A 20709-nucleotide genomic window follows, 5' to 3' on the forward strand; every position below is an offset into this window, starting at 1 on the left:
CCAATCGATAGAGGGCGTTGTAGACTGTTAAACGTGATTAGTCGAAACAAGTCGAATTCTACAACGAGAACCAATCGCGTGAGCTGCCAGTTCGAACCATTTTATATCTTTTATAGCTATATATTTATTATATTGTAGTTCGATAGACGAAGAATATATACAAAGATAATAAGTGTTAGTGCAAAGATTTTATCTTACATTATTACGTAGGTGTTGCATCTAGAGATTGTACTCTTTTTTTATGATCAGATTCATTAGATAAAGAAAGGAAGAAATATAGTGATAGAAATTCATTTAAAGATGGCCGCACCTTCGCGGCTGGATTACTGTGTCACGTCAATTTTACGTGTCCCTTCGGGATTGCGAGAGGAGTTAGTAGCTGATTAATTCGTGCGTGATACTTATATTGGTTAGAAATTAAAATCGTTATTAAAAATGATCTGATCGCAATAATACGATCGCATAATGAATTGTCATCAAATATTAAGCGGGGCCTGCAATGCAGGCGACCGCTGTTACGCTGTCGGTTCTGTCGAAGGAATATCTTTTACCGTAAGTTTATTACTTTATTTCCTTTAGATTCATTTTTTTCTCAGTGGAACTATATATGTATATATTGTACATGTACTTTATGATATCATCTTAATCATGATAACGATCTTATGTCGTGTTACCGTTTGAAGAAAAATAAATTTGACTTAAGGAAAACGAAAATCAGCTGATTAAAAGTTACTTCTGTTGTGCATACATTTCTTGTATGCCTTCCCTAAAATCATTTATTCGATATTGTATAATGTTGCAACGTTGTAAAAACTGAATCTCTTTATCTATAAATACGTATTTTATATTTTTTTTAGTACACTTTGGTTTATTTCCACATATTATCAAACATTTTTCAATATTTTATACAATAGATTTATATACATATTATATATACATTTAGATATAATAAATTGTTCTTATATATTCACATAATTAATATGATATTAATTGGTTTTAAATTCAGGCTTACGCCGCTGGTTGCAACATTGTCATATTGGCTAACAACTTTGAGCGCGTTCAAATTATACCAGGTGCTGTACACAACTATATCAGGATTAGTTGTTTGGATTGTAGTACGGATACAGGAAAGATTGCTGCAGCTTATGAAAATCAAGTCTGTATATTTGAACCGACACCGCTCATACATAGTACTTGTTCTCATGTGCGTATTATATATTTTGTATGATATTTAACTTTTATTATAAGATCAAGAATATATATATATATATAATGTAAGTTTATCGAATCTTTTAATTGTCATTTTTTTTAGCAATTGGAATATCGTTGGGTTCAAACAGGCAGTTTACAAACAGAGTCTAATATCAGTTCTCTATCATGGAATTTAGAAGGAACGAGGCTATTAACAGGTGGCGAGCTTTTACAATTATGGCATCAAAATATTACGCCATTCCAAGAAGAAAATAGTAAGTTTATCATGTATATGTGCGCTGATAAGATTAAGAAAGAAAATGTATTCGTAATTGGACTCTTGTAATACAACTATTTATTTGTATTTATTGATTTATCAATATTATACACAGCTGTGAAGGCAAAAACGTTACAGTCAGAAGAAAATGCTACAAGTGGAAATGATCAAAATATTACAGCACACTCTTCCCAAGATCGTGAGTTCATTCGTTTTGAGAATGAACATGTTTTGCATGTGGAAATATCGCATTATTATAAAGCTTTGAATATATTTTTATTATTAAATTATTTATTATTAATTTTTGAATATTAGCAAATTCAATTCAATTATTTTATTTAAATTAGATTTTTCTTTTTTATTTAAATAAATAATAAATATATATATATTAGTAAATATAGAACTATTATCTATGCTAGTCAATACTATAATTTCAATTTTTCCCAGTAAATTTTATATAATCAAAAACTGAGCTATATAAATTAATTTAATAAGAGTTCAAAACAGCAACAATTATCTTTGATATAATTTAGCATCATGAGCCATAATAATCAAGCATGAATGTAAGCTTAAATATATTATATTAGCAATGTTAATGCTTTATATGCTATATGTTGTATCCCTAAAATATATATTGAGTATGTAAAGGACGCTATGTTTACATATATTTTTTATTTTATTAAATATAAACTTAGTGATAAAACTGTATAAAAAATTTATGCAAACTTATATGCATGCATATCTTGTCGTAGCTGGAGCAGTGAAATTTTCCATTGGAGGTGAAGCTGAAAGTCCTGGACCTGGAGATTCTAATAACGCCAATGATGCTGGCGCATGGAATTGTGTATGGAAATGTCGTACAGCTACGCCAGTTCATCTTATGAGATTTAGTCCTGATGGAACTTTATTTGCAACAACAGGCATGAATGACAGATTAGTCAAAATCTGGTTTGAAAATAAACAAAGTCAGTATTTTATTTGTATATAAAATACTCAAATGACTACGTCAAATAATTCTATATTTATTTGTTCTCATTTAGTTTTTCCATTACGAAGTATAGATCAATCAAATTTTTCTCAATCATTATCAAGCGATAGTTACAGCTTCGTGTATGTAGCACATCCACGTGCTGTAACTCACTTATCGTGGAGAAAAACAAGCAAATACATGCCCAAGTATGTACATCATATGAAGAAAAATCAAATTTAATTAAAATCTATTTATCCAATGTTTTTAAAATCTTAATACAAATTATTTTTTAATAATCAGAGGTTCAGTATCTAACATGTTGGTAACTTCATGTCGGGATAATATTTGTCGAGTGTGGGCAGAAACCATACCACCTGAAATAGAAGGTTTGGCTAATATGAGTCAATTCGAAGGTTCTGATAGACATGGACATCATGGAAAACATCGCCATCATAATATGCATAAACATAGATTTATGCAACGACTGAAACATATGAAGTATATTGAACATATTTTAATATTTTAATAATATAATGTTTAAATTTCAAGTTGCACGATTAAAAAATATCTTCTATACAAGTTGTTTTATATTATTGTCGTTTTCTTTAGAACATGTTTTCATATTCGTCGCCATGCGAAACAACAACATCAAGCGGGCCATGCTGCACCTACCTTGCCAACTTTACCTTCAACATATTCTGTGCATGATTTTCATAATAATTATCAAAGTTCTGGCCATTATCCAGGGATGCACTTTCACTTAGCAGCAAGCATTAATGCAGAGACTGGTATTGTAATATATTAAATATCTCAAACATATAGATGATATTACTGCGATATAATTTTTAATATATATTTATCTTATAGATATTCCGTTAGTACCAAGTTTAATAACCGGAGATCCTGAAAGAGAACCAAACTTTATTTTACATTGGCTTAATAACAAAGAAATGCATTTTACCATGCAGGCTGAAAGTATTTTACAAGAACTTACACGAAAAGTAGTAGAAAAGGAAGAGGGATTACAACAACAAGAAGTTGATCATGTAGATCACGATTTAGAGGATGAATATGCATTGAGTAAATTATATAACTTCTTCTTCTATATATTTGTCTTTATTTTGTTATCATTTTCAATTCATCGCATGTTATCTTAATCATTTTTTAATGTTTTATCATTCTTTTTGTCGTAATTAATTTATTATCTGTATTTCATAATATAACAACTTCAATTTTAGAAATGTATCAAATATACATTAGGTGTAGAAATTAATTCGGTGCCATGAATAAAATATTAAATTTATTTATAGAAGGCACCTAATTAATTTCTACACTTAATATATATATATATATATAATAAAACTTTACAATGCATGAAGTTTAGTTCTTCGTTAGTGAATATCTTTATTAGGAAGCTTCTTATCCTGTTATGGTATGCTTCATGCAGAAAAAGGGAATCGATCGCAAAATGCACAGAAGCAAGGGGTTGGTGGACGAACCACAAGTCAAGAAGATCACAGTAGCGATGAACATCATACTACTCATACTACTTCCTCTCATCATAGCTTGGCTTATAGTGCACATTCTCATCAAAGTCTTAGGTATGATACAATGATTTTCTATGTCATAAAATATTATCACACTTTATTAAATTATGTATTAAATTAATTTAATAATTTATATTACAGCAACACTACATCTATAAATTCTATTGCAACAGATGCAACACCTTCGATGAATCATGCACCAGATTCGTTGGATACAAAAATAGAAACATTATTAAGAGATTGGCATCATAATCCAGATTTGCTTTTCTCAATTCATCCTATAGACGGAAGCTTTTTGATATGGCATATAGAATGGTTAGACGAATATCATCCTGGTTCATTTAGACAAGCACAGATTTCATTTTCAACCCGTATACCAAATGCATTTCCTCTTGGCGATGCATCTACTATGAGCCACAATGTATCTATGTATTCTCATAATACTGGAGGACCTTTATTGAATATTCGAGAAGTTACTAAATCTTCAACTAAATCTACAGATCGTAAGTTTTCGAATAATAATGATAATAAGTTTTCATTAAGAGGATATAAAAATATTTACACTTTGTAGTACCTTATCCATTTTATCAATCATTAAGAATTTTTTAAAGCTACTGAAGTAACAACACCATTACCAAGCCTTATCGAACAAGACGAGGAGCAATCGACATTAACTTCAAGAGCAGGACAAGAATTATTGAATAGTGTCCAAAATACTGATCAAAGTCAAAATAAAACAACTTCAACAGGTGTTAATAATGCAGAAAGTGGAAAGAATCAAGAATCTGTTAATGATTTGTTAACTCATCCTAGTCCAATGGTATCAATGGTGTCAAAACACTCCAATGGAACGTTAAATCTTTGGCAACTAACATTCGCTGATAAAACCAAATTCTCTCAGGTAAGTTTTTTGTTATTTTATTTGTTTCTCCACCCCATGAAAATGAAATATATTTTTAACATATTGTTTTTTTATATTAGGTGCTAAGCATAGGTCACGCATGTAGAGCTTCTGGGCATCGTTTTAGAGTAAATGACATTACTTGTCATCCTGTTCTTCCATTGTTGGTGACAACTTCGCACCATAATATACCCGAGTTTTCTAACACTTGTACTCAAAATTCAGATACTTCAGAAGATGCAGATCATAAACAGGATATAATTAAATCAAAAGACATGTCATCGGCTGTATGTATAAATGTAATTTTCTTCTTTTTATTTTCATTAACATACACATATATATTTTTTGTTTGTTTATTTATGATAATACACTTGTATATTTTAGGGTTTTTGCAGTGAATTAATTCTTTGGCGAGTGGATGCAGTAGGACCTTTGTCTAAAAGTGGTGGGGTTTCTGAATTAGCGCGAATTAATTCTCCAGAAATTTCTGCATTTAGTAATGTTGCCTGGATTCCAACATTATTACCAAGCACAACGTTAGGCAATCTATCTAATTCTCCTAGCGCTTGTTTTGTTGCCAGTGATGGAGAATGTCTTAGAGTTTATCAAGCTGTCATCGATGCTAGAACTTTATTGGCAGAAGTATCTATTAGTGAAAGAAGGAGCCGAATGATGGTCTCTTATATATTCTAATTATTTTAATATTAACACAATTGATATAACATAACGTTAAATTATCCTTAATTATTATTTTTGTTCAGGATTCATTGGCCAGTCTTTCTACAGATATGTCATCTGATGATGGTATTAGACATTCTATACACGATAAAATAAAGATAGTTTCTCAACAATCAACAGCTAGACCAGGATGTATAATACAGCTAGATGCTATTGATGATGCTACTCATGTTGGTTTTGTTCATTACAATAAACATAAATATCTATCATAATAGAAATGTATAATTATAATATTTTCAATTTTAGGATTGGCAAAATACTCAATTCCTTCATGTATTCCAAGAACAGTTAATTACTGGTGAAAGAAGCGATGAAAAGCAATGCGGAGTAGATGCCTCAACTAATGATTTAGGTCTTATGGAATCAACATTAGATGCTATGGTGGATCTTCAACAATCTGCAATTTTTGAAGAACCATTTTACATCGTTGTATTAGAAAGAACTCAACAAGGAACAACAGTACACATGTGGCGTTTGGTTATTGCATCACAGCCTGAAACAACAGGTAAATACTAGACATTTATTGCTAAATATATGATAACATTATTTTATTTACAATTCTTAACTCTCTTTCTACATTCAGGATTATCAGGATCAATGATGTATGTCCCGGATTCTCATTTAGTACAAGATGAAGATGAGGAAGGAACACCTGGCAGATCTAGTCATCAAGAAGGTAAAAGATCTCGTAGACCAAGTCAAAATGGATATAGAAGTAGACGCGAAAGTCAAGCTGAATTGGATACAACTTTTCTTCATCACCGACACAATAGTCATGTTCTTATTACAACTACCAAAGTTTGCACTCAAGAATTACCATTACCGGACGGAGTAGAGGTTTTTATTCTTATTGATAATTTTATCCAATAGATATCCAGTATATATATAAACAATTGTTTATTACATTTTTCTTTATAAATAGGTAATACATGCAGCACCAGCAGCAGGACACTTAAGTAGTTCATCAATATATCCTGCTTGTTTTGCACCATACATCATTGTAACGGCATGCAGCGATAGTACCATACGCTTTTGGAAATGTAAAGTTACAAAAACTCTACCAGATCAGCTTGATTACGAATGGTGCGAATGGGAAATGTTCAGAAAAGATCAAGAATCTACAATTGATATTACAGGTACATTCATAATAAAAAAAAGTTAAAATAATATTCTTATTATGAAAAGATATCATATTTTCTAATATTATTTTCTAGGTCAACCATTAAACATTAGCGCAGCTTATAGCGGTCGCATTGCTTGCGCATATAAATACGGCAAATCATTTACACGTCCCACAAAAAGTGATCCTGATTCAAGATATGTTAATCTTTGTGTTGCAATATATGAATGTGAAAGTACAGGTGGCAGTGAATGGATACTAGAGGATACAATTCATTTAAAGAATATTCATTTACCTCGAATTCCAGTAGATCAACATTTAGATCTTAGCTATTTGTATGACAGTAGATTCTTACAAAAAAAGCAAAGGCTTACGCAAGTTTTACAGACTCTTAGCCACGAAGATATACGATCAACAAGGAATGGTGAAAATGGAGAGAGCACTAAATCCAATGCAGGTAATACACATTAAATAATAAATAATTTTATAATTGAAAAATACTTTTATATTATATATTATACTTTTATTTAATATAAAAATCATATGGTATTTATTCAAGGTTTGTTAGCAGTTCCATCATTTAGTACTCTTCAGTCTTTACGAAAATCAATTATAGAAAATGGTAACACGTGTCCATTGACACAAAAGCACTTGGTTCAACTAGATTGGGTATCTAAGGAGGATGGTTCGCATATATTAACAGTTGGCGTTGGTTCTAAAATTATGTTATTTACACCAGTTTGTTCCGATCTCGCACAAGCGAATATGAAAGCAATGAAAGAATCTCAAAGCAGTAACAGACCGATATTAAGAAAAACTTCATCATTAGCACAACCACAATTTGTAGATGAAATTCGATGGATGAAATTAAGGAAAATCGAATTAACTACAGCCGATGGATTGCCACCTTTACCTATGCAAATATCCTGGGTGAGAGATGGTATTTTAGTTGTTGGTATGGATTCAGAAATGCACGTTTATTCACAATGGAAACCAAATCCAACAAAAGATTGCTTCCATTCTAATTTACAACATCAGGAATCGGATGAATTTCAAGCAAGTAGAAATTTAAGAGACGAAGATTTAAGAACTTTAGCTCAAGAAACGTCGCAACGAAGATTGGCTAACGTATCATCTATGCCACATTTATCACGTGTTAGTAGTATTAATTTAACAATGCTTGATGCTAAGAAAAAACGTGGAATGCAAAATGAAAATGTTAGTTTCGATTACATGCCTGATTATGGTCTTTTTGAAGCATCAAGAATAGCCTGTCCTGTATTACCGCAGTATCATCCTAAACAATTAATGGAATTGTTAAATTCTGGCAAAATTCGATGGGTCAAAGCTATTTTATCGCATTTAGTTAGATGTATAGGAAGTTCGTGTTCTTTGAGAGTTGACGATGAAAATCTGGTTAAGCAAAGAGGTGGCTGGTCTAGATCAAGAACAATGTCAGTCAGTTATGTTGGTACAACTTCGCCGCTCGAACCAAGAGGTTCAACAACACAAATACCAGAAGAGCTAACTTTGGATTATGCCGAAATAACTTCTATATCACCGTTACCTCTTTGGACTCTTTTAATAGCAGATAAAGAAACAAATGCTATGCATCAACAAAACGAAGATAAACACGATTATAATGAATTATTTGATAGTAACTTGGAAGAAGGTGATTCGTTGGACGATTTATTAGAGGAAGATTATGATTGTACTCGTCAAAAGGACAGACGAGCTTCGGTACCAGAAAGACAAGGAATATCTCATTTCGGTCCCAGACAGGGTAGAATGTTGTCGCGTCTTTTAACGCATACTCATTTACCTGGTTTATCTAGTCTTGATCAAATGCATCTTCTTGCATTAGCTGATACCGTGTCAACCTGTAACGTTGATTTCGCAGAACGTTTTGCCATAGATGCAGCTAAGAGTGCTATTGCAAAAGAAAATTTAACAGGTATACCCGATGGGGAAGCAGTTTCTATGGATTCATTAGATGACTGTGGACTTAGATTTCTTTTAGCTATGAAACATTATAATTATTTAATACGTTGTCTTCCATTGGCACAAAGAGCACAATTCCAGAAACAAGGTATTTCCTCTAACAATCTTGTATGGGCTTTTCATTCTGAGTCTGAAGATGAATTGCTAGGATTAATTCCATCCTATGCAAAGGGACAACCCAAGTGGTCTGTATTAAAAGAGCTTGGTGTTGGTTGGTGGATTAGAAGTAATATTGTGCTAAAACGATGTATCGAAAAGATCGCTAAAGCTGCATTTCAACAAAATCAAGATCCTTTGGATGCTGCTATTTATTATTTAGCTATGAAGAAAAAAGAATTTAGTATGGGGATTGTTTAGAAATAAAAAAGATGAAAGAATGACCTCATTCTTTGCAAATAACTTTACAGAAAACAGATGGAGAAAGGCAGCATTGAAAAATGCATTTGCCCTACTTGGAAAGCAAAGATTTGAACATGCTGCCGCATTTTTCTTATTAGCAGGTGCATTGAAAGATGCCATTGATGTATGCTTAGATAAATTGAATGATATTCAGCTTGCAATGGTTATTGCAAGACTTTACGAAGATGACATTACGTCCGCACATATGAGAAGTCTGCTTTATGAGGAAATTTTAGGTTGCGATAAGGAAGGTCAAAATCAAGATATGAATAAATGTCATCCTGATCCTTTTCTACGAAGTATGGCACTATGGATACTTAAAGATCATTCGGGATCTCTGAATACATTGCTTTTAACTAATGTTGGTACTATGCATCCACAATATAATGATGAATCTGACAAACCTGAGGGTGCTACTGGTAATTTTTCTATCTATTTATAATTAATTATTATTAAACAATACTCTTCATAACATAGTTTTTTTCATATTTACAGCAAATCCAAATGTCTTCAATTTTTATGTATACTTACGTACACATCCTCTATTAATTAGACAGTATATTGCTTCTACTGCACAAGATAAAAAGAAAGGACATTCAGTAGTTATCTCAGGATTTAGTTACGGTACAGATGTGAAGACCCAACCAGATAAACATCTTACGTTAGAAGACAGTATCACACCTTTAGAAAGACAATTATATTTCACGACTGCTCACGCTCATTTCAAAGCAGGCTGTCCTGCTCTTGCTCTTGAAGTTTTGTCTAAATTACCTAGTAAAGTCATGGATACTAATTGTGAAAATTCACCCAGTAAGTTTTATTTTTTATAAAATACTTGTTGGATAAATAATATTATTTTAAAAAAGTAAATGAAAAATTCTATAAATAATATTTGTTATTTAGGTCTCTTGAATAGTCCAACCAAATCCAGAACACAAGATGCACAGATAGATACAGGAATAATTGCTTGGAGCGGAGAAACTAAAACAACTTCTGATGGTCAAGGTATAAATTAACTATAAATTTATAATAACACAGATAAATTAAAACTATACATTTTTTAATAGAATCGTCAGCTTCTCTTGATTGGGGAGCTACCGATTGGTCGCAACCTATTATGCGAGAAACTGAAGAATTAGTGTTAAATTGGGATGATGATAATGCCGATAATGAAAATGATGATAGTCCTCCATTAAGCATGAAAATGGGTGCAAATCAAAATGATGCTGTTAATAAATTAGTAAAAGAAGGTATAAATATTTTCTTTTTTTTTTTTTGTCATTATTTTTTAATTAGTAAATAAAAATATTCAATATTTTAGCAGAGGAACTTGCTAAATCTCCTGGACAGTTGGACATTATGGCACAACAATTAAAGTTTGTTGCTTGTTTAAAAATTCTCATGGAAGAATTGTCAACTTTAGCTACTGGTTTTGAAGTAGACGGAGGACAACTTCGTTATCAATTGTATGTGTGGTTGGAACGAGAAGTAGATGCATTAAGACAGCTTTGTAATTATAGCGTCAATACGGATGGTGATGTAAACAATGCTGCAGAATGTAATTATATAACAAAATTTTATTGCCGTATCAAAATAACAAAATAAATTTCTATATATGTTTTATTATGAAATGAATTTAGACGAAGGTGGAATGGTAGATGAAGTACCTCCTTGTAGAGCTGGAGAACAACCAACATTACATGAAATATTAGTTGCCGAAAAGTTAGATTTTGAAGCTAAAGTACAAAGAGCTGCTAAAAGAAAGAAATGGTTGAAAGGTATACAACACAATTAAATAGTATCAAATATAAATTTAAATATTTAAGTAATTATGGAAAAATAATAATTGTGATTATATTTTGTAGCCAATGAAACTTTGTTAAGAACATTATTATCATATTGTTCTCTTCACGGAGCATCTGGTGGAGGTTTAGCATCCGTAAGAATGGAATTAGTACTTCTATTACAAGAATTACAACAAGAGAAAACTCAGCAGCAATTACTTAGTCCACTTCCTTTCCCTACTACTCTTCCTTTGTTAAGTGCAAGCGTTGCTTGCAATAAAACAGTGGTAGCTGATCCTGTTAGACATTTACAGGTTCGTATAGAAGAACTACAACATTATATTTAATATTAAGAAAGTGATAGCAAAGTGATAATAACTTTATTTTTCATGTTTAGTCTTTGGCACACGATATGTTACAAACATTAGTGGAATTACGAAATCCTCCAATGCCTAATAGAAATACATATTGCCGTGAAGTATTTATAATGAGAGATTTAGCAGTTGCTCTTAGTGCTTGTATTTATCAATCTTTATGTGATTCTGATACTTTTGTTATGAAACATCATCAACCAGATAGGTAAAATGATTTTTATTAAATATATATATATAGAAATAAATACTCGTATATAATATTTAATAATTTGTTCAGCTTCCCGGCAGTGGCAGAAATAGAAACATTTTCTGGTGGACATTTAGTTGCTTCTAATCGCTATCATCGACGATATTCAACAGACGATGGAGTATGCATAACTACCTCACCTTCTAAATGGCCAGGCGTAACAAATCTACGTGCATTATTGGCACGCGAAAAAGATGAAGATACACCTAAATTGAATATTCTTCTTTGTGAAACTTTTGTAGCAACTTATATGAGCTTATTTGTTTACGCTTTATCAAGCTGTGATAGCCATATCTTATATAGACTTGTTGGCCAACGTTTTGACAATTGTACCTGGTCTTGTCTTTTCGGAGGTGGTGTTAAAAAATTATTGCGAGTAGCAAGCACGACTAGTCAGGTTAATATATATAGTTTAATAATAGATCTTTATATATACCATGATTGTTTCAATCTATATAAAATTTAATTATCTGTATAAATATTACAGAGTGCTAATGCAAATACTATTGAGAAAGCAGAGATCTCGAATGAAACTCAAAGTACTACTAGTGTTATGTGGAATACCATGACATCATTGACTAAACAACGTATGAAATTGAATATGAAATTGTTAGGACCATTTACAGGACAACAACCAAATATGAAAGAAGACAAACCAACTTATAGAGAACAATTCGTTTCACCTCAGATGAGCATGGTTTCGTATTTTTTGATGAAGGTAACATATATTAGTTATTCTATGACAAATATATACATATATACTTTAAATACAAATTATTTATCAATTGTATTTCATCAGCCTCGTATAGAAAGCGAGTATGCGGATGAAATTGACTACGATTCGTCAGATTCTGCTGTATCAGACTTAGATTCTTCCGAAGATGAGGAAGATGTATTTGATACAAATTCGAAACCAAAGAATAAACCAAAGGACAACATAGAGCATTCTAATCCAAACTCACATAGTTGGTGCATCATAAGATTGGCAATTGTTAAAATATTACAAAAACAATTGCAAGATTTCTTAAATGTTGCTGGCATAGAAATGCAAGGTAATTTTATTTTATATATTTATACTATAATTTAATTGTTTTATTATAAAAAAAAACATATAACTGATATTTCTGTTACAGAATTACCGGTAAGTAGCCCATTAATTCATGGAACGTTAGGTATCGTAGCACAGTGGCAAGAAACCTTACGAGAAGAATTAGAATCAAAAGGACCAGCTCCTATAAATTATATACCAGGTTGTACACCAGATCCAGCACCCACGCCTGGAAAGCCAGCTATTCATAAGTATCGTGCATTATTAGAAAAAGGAAACACGCCTTTTAAGTGAGTATAATTAAATTTAAAAATATATTCTATTAATAAATGACTTATTTGCTTAAAATGAATAATCCGTTCATTGAATTAGTACCCGCATGGCATCCGCAGCTCCTGCAAATCGTTTATGGTGCTATTTAGTTAGACAAGAATTGGTTCAAGATATATTCATAAGAGCAGTCTTTGGAAAAAGAAGATCATTGTCATCTATACTCGATAACAATCAAATAGCTATAGATAATTTAAATCGAGGAGAGGATAAAGGAAGCGACAGTGGTACAACAAGTGTATCTGAGCCTGTCAGAATTATTCACAAAGAACAAGATAGCATTAGTGCATTCTGCCTGAATCAGGTTTGTTTCGATGTATTTATTACAATGAAAACATAATAATGTTATTTGTCTGAATAGGTGAATGGAGGATTAATGGCTTTAGCAACTCCTCGTGAGGTTCAGGAAATGAATATATCCTTGCTCTTAGAACTTCCATCGTGGCTAGAAGATGAATGCGAATTCGATATAATTAATTTAAGTAAACAACCGGATGCAGAGCCTGTACAACCAACTAGTTTCTTAGTTATACAGGTATAAATCTAATAAAGATTTATTATTTATTATCTAAGGATGAAGTAAACATATTTGATACTTAAATTGATTATTTGCAGACAGCAGCAGATCGTCCATTACTTGCACAAAGTCCACAATCGAATAGTCCTCAACCTCAGTCAGGTATAGCGAGCCAGAGTGGCAGAGGTGCTAGTGTGGTGAGTTGATATTTATATCATATAAATACTATATGTTGTCACAGTAATCTGATTTCTATGTTTTCAAATAATCATCTTTGTATTATTTATTTATTTATTTATTTATTTATTTATTTATTTATTTATTTATTTATTTATTTATTTATTTATTTGTTTGTTTGTTTGTTTGTTTGTTTTGTTTTTTACATTATAACTAATATTATTATTATATTCTGTGTTGTACAGGACACTATAAAATTTTTCTTTCCTTTATTTTCCTAATGTTTATAACATTTATTGCCTATTCGTTTAACATTTTTTAATCTGTTTGCATTGTTGTCTATTATATTGTCCAAAATTTTAATATCTTTTCCTGATTATTATTATTTTTTCAAATATTTTAATATGTATATGATTTTATGGTTAAGAGAAACGGCATTTATGATATAATATTAAAAATATGAAATATATCAATTTAAAGATAACCATAACTGAATATCAATCGATCGAAGAATGTTGTGCTCCTTTGCATCTGTGTTAATGTATATAAATTAATTAATGTTTTTATCCCCTATAATAAATAAATTTACTTTTTACTGGCACCATAATTTTTAAAATAACTTCGGAGAGGTGGATTTATATTTAAAATGGAATATAATGATAGATACAGTTAAATCATAAAACAGCAATGGCAGCTAATAATTAAATGAAGGAGAGAAATAGTAGTAAACGTAATAATAATATAATTATATTTTGGTCAAATCGAAATTATCAAGATTGGTAAATATTTATTATTAAATATATGCAAATATTTCATTTTTCATGCAAAACATTATTAATTCAGGTTGTCTTTTTGTATTTATAAAATAATACAAATTAAGCAGTTTCTCTTAAATAATTTACATTGTAAAAGCATATTGATGAAGTAAATATAAATTTCATGTAGTGTGCACTTAGTGGCTTTATTTCTTATTTCTTTATATTTTATTATTATGCGACATACACATTTGCAATTTAATTTTTTGTACCACTAATATTTTAGCACACAATTGATACTATTATTATTTTTTATTGAATAAAATTATAACTTTGACTTTACATGATCATGTATTGAAGTGTTATTTTTTTGTCTCAATTATTTAAATATATTATTGAATCAAAAATATGAAAAATCTGAAATATATAGATTACTTTTATCCATTGCATGGAATGTCAAGAATTAAGTTGCACAGTGCCTAATCAATGAAGGCACGGCTATATGCAAGGCTTGCTCGTTTTAAAAAATATCTATTTAAGTTTTGCTACAAAAATTTAATATTTGAATCGAAACAAATGGCACATATATAGGGTGGAGCACTTGACCTGATTACCTAAATATCTTCTTTATTTATAATCATCTTAAAAAACATCAAAGGAAAAAATTGTACTATTGCAGGAAGAGAGGAAGAGAGATTCTAATGGTTGAGATAATTTTTTTCTAGATCCATTTTTTTACGGTTCATTTTTTTCAAGGTTCACTTGATTTTTATGGCATATCCTACTTTCTTGCGACAATTTAAAAGAGTGTCAATTTCTATGTAAAAAAAGTATCACAAACATTTTTTGTTAAGCTATTAACGAAATATTAACAAAAATTTAATCGCAATAGTGCAACTGTTTTCTTTGTAATTTTGGAATACGATTGTTAACAAAGTAGATATTTTAGGTGTTCAAATTAAGTACATCATTCTGTATATTGAAATTATCAAATGATATTTTACTACTATTTCTTTTTTTCAATTTTTTTTCTTCTTCATCTTCTTTACTTCTTATCTGAAAATACATCCCAATATGAAAAAAATAAAATGACGAGTCAAGCCTTGGGAGCCATGAATGTGACATATTGGGTCGGGGTAGCACAAGTGGTGACAGAGACAATGTTGCTTGTTCAATGCTTGCCTAACATCTAACTTGGTCTGCGTCACTGACCTGGTGGCTCATTCGTTCGCTCAGATGAAGGGGATGCCTGCTTTTCCTGGCTCCCACGACCTGCGTTTCTGTCAGTTTGTTGCTGATAGGAGCAAACACTTGTTGCAGCCGGTGAGATAACGATCAAACAGACCCTAGCCTGTCCTAGTGCCAGTTTCATGTTCAATTTCTTGCCTGCTAATGCAGCCTGCTCTGGCTTGTAACATCTCAAAATAACATTTAAATATATACATATATTATATATACATGATTGTCATAATCAATAATTCTTTATAGTTATGAAATTTAAAATAATATTTATATTAAATTATTGATTTTACAAACCAGATATATAAAAGAAATTTCACATTGAATTTTTCATAGTTCAATGGTAAGGCATGGTTACATTCAAATTGGATCATTATGTTTTGTGAATATCAAAGATTAGACGTTGAGCACAATCTTAAAAGTGATTAAGTGATAATTGTAATATCCTGCTAAGGCATGATTTTAGAAACATCTATAGTAATTGGTGTCGTAAATTTAACAAATTCTAGTTATCTATAGGACATTCATTATTATTCATTTGTTCTTGATCTCACAGTATGTACAAAATATATTTCATCTTCAAAATTCAACTATAACAATAGTGATATTCAGTTGGTGGAGCTTACTTAGAGCATAGATCTCATCAAATTAGCTACGTTAACAAATTCATGGCTTTTGTATAAAGTATACGAATTCTAGTTAAACATATAATGCAAATGAGTGTATTCATTGCATGTTGCAGCATTGTATATGTATAACTTGACACAAACAAATGTTTTGATCAACATAAATTTCATGTAAACGCGTTAAAATGCTGCTGCATTCATATTTGTTTCACAATCATAGATTAAACTTTAGTATCCTTATCAAAACAAGTTTTTTTTTTTTTTCAAATATTACAATAAATATTAATGTATTATAAACGTACATGGTACAAAACACATAAATATTCAATTGAAAGAATGTTAAAAAAAATATGCAATTCATAAAATTTTTAATTTATCATACTTTACATTTTGCTATGTATTGCTATATATTATCTGACGAAGTTTCAAGCATGGTCTATATAGATCGCGTTATTTGATAAAACAAATAATTGCTATATATTTTGCATTTGAAGTAAGGAACTATTTGTTACATTCATACCTGCTAAGCATTACTGCGTTGTTATATTCATTTACGGGTATAAATATATGTACTGTTAATAATTAACATATACACTCATTTAATATTATATTGTTTTATTGCAACAGATTCTGAAGCATAAAATCGATGGTATCAGAAGGATTTCGTCTCATCCGCTATTACCACTGTGTAAGTATTAACAAAACTTGTTACCATAAGTTATTATATTATATATACTTTATATTCAGTTCAAATATTCATTAATAATCTATATATTTGTGATTGTAGACTTAACTGGATCACAAGATGGATCAGTCTCATTGTGGGAATGGGGTCATCAAACAGCTGTTGCAACGCCAAGACCGTCAGGTACATTCGCTAAAGTTACTCGTGTACGTTTCTCTCAACATGGTAACAAATTTGGAGTGGCCGACTCTGATGGGCACTTAAGTTTATTTCAAGTAGCTTGCAGAGAAGGAACAGCACGTCCATTCTTTGTAAGTATTTTTTCCCCCATGAAAATGTATTAATATAATTAAACGATCAATCCATTACTCGATTATACTAATCTTTAAATAATATTCTTTCTATATTTAGAATTATCAGTGCCATAGCAAAGTAACAGCTGATTTCGTCTTTCTTGGAGCATGTAGTCTAATAGCTACTGCAGGTCATGGTTCGGAAGGACGCAATGTTGCACTTTGGGATACGCTATTACCGCAAAATAAATCTCTAATACAAGGTATAAATACAATAATTTAATCGTTAAAGTATACGTATTATTTTATCAATCATTCAACTTTATTAGGTTTTACGTGTCACGAACAAGGAGCTAGTTCTCTTGTATTAGCACCGCAACATCAGTTATTAATAAGTGGTGGGAAAAAAGGAGACATCAATATATTCGATGTACGACAAAGACAACAACGTCATAGATTCCAAGCACACGAGTCTGCTATCAAATGTTTAGCATTAGATCCCCACGAGGAATTTTTTGTTAGTGGCGCTGGAGATGGAGATATTAAAGTAAACTTATTTTATTTAATATTTGATTTAATTTATACAGAATATAAGTAAAATTAATACAAATAATTATTACAATCAATGATAATAATTATTATTATTGTTATTATAATTTTTATTATAGATATGGGGATTAACCGTCCATTGTCTTCTACACTCTTTTCCTGCTGAACACCCTCGATCAAGTTTTTTCAAAAATATTGGACAGGTATTTTTTGAATTATTTGAAATAATTTATTACAAAGGACAATGTTGATATTTTTGTATTTCAGGGCGTTACACAATTACATGTAGACTCAGCGGGGCGTCTATTTTCGTGTGGAGCAGATGGTTCAATGAAAGTTCGTCAGTTACCAGAACGTGACTTAGTTGTTCATACATTATATTAGAAAATATAGAATAAAAATTTGTGCTTCTCAAATAAGTAAAAGTGGCGCGACAAATTGTTTATGCTTTATGAAGAATAGAGTGGACCATTACAGATAATTGCATATGTTATTATCACATCACACACACATATACGCGCGCGAATAAGTAATTATATATTATTGCCAATATATTATTACACACTTCTGTTTATATGACTTAACATATGCAAGCGAATTGGAAATGCTGTATCAAAAATACTGTTAAATGCAGCTAAAATACAGTTACATGTATAAAAAATAACAGTCTGATCTTTAGAGAAATTGTAGTAGCATTGACAAATGATTTCTTCAGAAATTTCCATACAAAATATAATCCTTAAGTATAATATATATATATTATATATTATTATATATATATATATATTATATTTATAATTTTACAATATACGCACACATGCTGATAGTGTGGCACAGTGTTTTAACAAATTAATGTGTTATAGGAAATAGTTCACAATATGAAGAAAAAAAATGATAAAAAATGAAAAGAAAAAAATAATAATAAAAAAAAAATAAACGATGTATTCCATATGGAATCATATATAGCGTCGCCTAAAACCAAGGTTCTAGAATCTAATTAAAAGAAATTTTCATTTTAGTTAGTTCAGAAATTAGCTAGTTCAGCTTTGCTGTAATATCTTTCAGTATAATTTGCTATATACCTTTAAAACAATGTATTTTCGCCAAAGTGTATATATCATAACGATAAAACGTAATTTATTATTAACAATCATTCCTTTCTCATATGAAAGTAAATTTATTGATTGACGATTAAATCTCTAATCTATGCGAATTACAATACTTTAATGTAAGATATCAAATTCTGTGGAAATAGTTCTATTCGAAAGAGAAATTCTTTTGAATTACAAAACCTAAACAATCATTTCTCGCAGAATGTATAGCTAACAAGAACACAATCAACTGTACATTATTCATATGAGCATTGTTTATAATAACATTGAATGCGCATTTTCAAATATTAAATTGTTTTCCTTATTTAGGCAAAATCAAATGTTGATGTCTTTTGTCTGTAGTACATTATAAAATGAAAAATTATTATAATATTCGTTATAGTAGTCATTAAGTAGCAAATAATCTGTGTAAAAAAAAAAACATCTCATATAAGAGAAATAAACTATTAAATGATAATAGCGATGATTGATAACGACGATGACGATGATGATGATGATGATGATGATGATATGATGGCGATGAAATATAAATTTCTAAAAAAGTACACGCAAGTTGCAAATACATTTTGGACTGGAAATAATGTTAACAAAAAAAAGGTCTTTAAAGGCTAAAAAATGAAATAATTTTAATAAGTTAATTGAGATTGATATGTTATTTATTCTCTGGAACTGAATATGGCAGGTTCCTATAACTGAATATTTAAACTAATTTCGTATACAATAAGCTGCGTCTAAAAGAAATACAAATAAAATCATTAAACCAATGTAAGATTATAACTGAAACATTTATTCCAATCTTAATATATATATAATATAAAAATATTATTGAATGTACACTAATATTTGCAATTTGTTATCGTTGTTACGTTGAAGCAGAAAGCATATATTATGGCCATAATCACGTATACACACATAAAAATATATCTTTAATATATAAAAATGATAACATGTTCCTGTAAAAGGAATTATAATGAATTATTTGTTAAAAAAAGAAAAACAATTCCCAATATTTCATTAACTTAAACTTTCTTGTACAAAACTAAGTAATCCATTGTCAAAAAAGAATAAGTATATAAATATTAAAAATGCCCTGCTTCATTTATTATTGCGTGTATCATACATTGCGTTCTATGATTTTAATTAGAATTCGAAAGTACATATATGTTGAATATTAATATATTAAAAATAACATAATTATAAGTTACTATAAATAATTGTTATTAGTATGTTGGTAATGCAACATGTGAATAATTGAAAAAGTCAAAAGTAGCTTGTTAATGATTTTAAATGTTTTCAAATGTATTTACATTTATTGACTTAGGGCATATTTTTAAATAATTAACGTATCAAGTAATAATCGAATGCTACAATCTCTTGTTGCTAAATGGTACAATTACTGTTATATTTATGTAACTAAAGAGTTAACTATGTAATTCACTATAGTTAACTAAATAAACACGTTGAAAGTTAGATTTTGCATATAGTATACTATGCTTATCGATATAAGAAAAAATAAATTATATTGACCAGTGTCTGACTAAATAAATACGATTTAACATGAGATTATAATTCTAACTCGGTAATCTTATAGTATTATACAGAATACTTTTTGTTATATATATATATATATATATATATATATATAACAAAAAGAAATATACTGTCTCTGTTGCTTTGATTTGCTTATACATAAAGACTATTAGCGAATGTCATACTAAGAAAGTACTTGAAAATATGTGTATTTACATTGTAAGTATTAAAAAGTCAGCTCATATTGAAATATTTCTCCCGTTTTTATTGCCCTATTAATTAAAACATTGTTTACTTTG

The 20709-nt window shown here is 29.9% G+C and overlaps 1 protein-coding gene across 1 annotated transcript; it reads left to right on the plus strand.

Annotated features, from left to right (window-relative positions):
* Positions 1 to 93: 93 nt before the first annotated feature.
* Positions 94 to 20660, plus strand: Rbcn-3A (rabconnectin-3 alpha). The gene is given in 42 exon segments (XM_089177579.1): positions 94 to 552; positions 1007 to 1204; positions 1313 to 1466; positions 1584 to 1667; positions 2221 to 2433; positions 2509 to 2644; positions 2739 to 2936; positions 3048 to 3226; positions 3306 to 3518; positions 3886 to 4039; positions 4127 to 4488; positions 4597 to 4886; positions 4967 to 5173; positions 5271 to 5561; positions 5648 to 5794; positions 5871 to 6129; positions 6208 to 6461; positions 6547 to 6760; positions 6839 to 7201; positions 7304 to 9072; positions 9074 to 9563; positions 9640 to 9954; positions 10048 to 10149; positions 10212 to 10394; positions 10466 to 10702; positions 10785 to 10922; positions 11010 to 11242; positions 11326 to 11507; positions 11580 to 11946; positions 12037 to 12267; positions 12349 to 12601; positions 12683 to 12887; positions 12970 to 13231; positions 13289 to 13462; positions 13543 to 13641; positions 15613 to 15699; positions 16869 to 16929; positions 17029 to 17237; positions 17338 to 17482; positions 17549 to 17766; positions 17888 to 17971; positions 18036 to 20660. Coding segments are annotated over 42 exon segments (10164 nt in total). The 5' UTR covers positions 94 to 465; the 3' UTR covers positions 18153 to 20660.
* Positions 20661 to 20709: the final 49 nt, after the last annotated feature.

Source organism: Polistes dominula, unplaced genomic scaffold, assembly GCF_049000335.1.
Source record: "Polistes dominula isolate Pdom_NZ unplaced genomic scaffold, Pdom_raw_medaka contig_24, whole genome shotgun sequence".
NCBI lineage: Eukaryota > Metazoa > Arthropoda > Insecta > Hymenoptera > Vespidae > Polistes > Polistes dominula.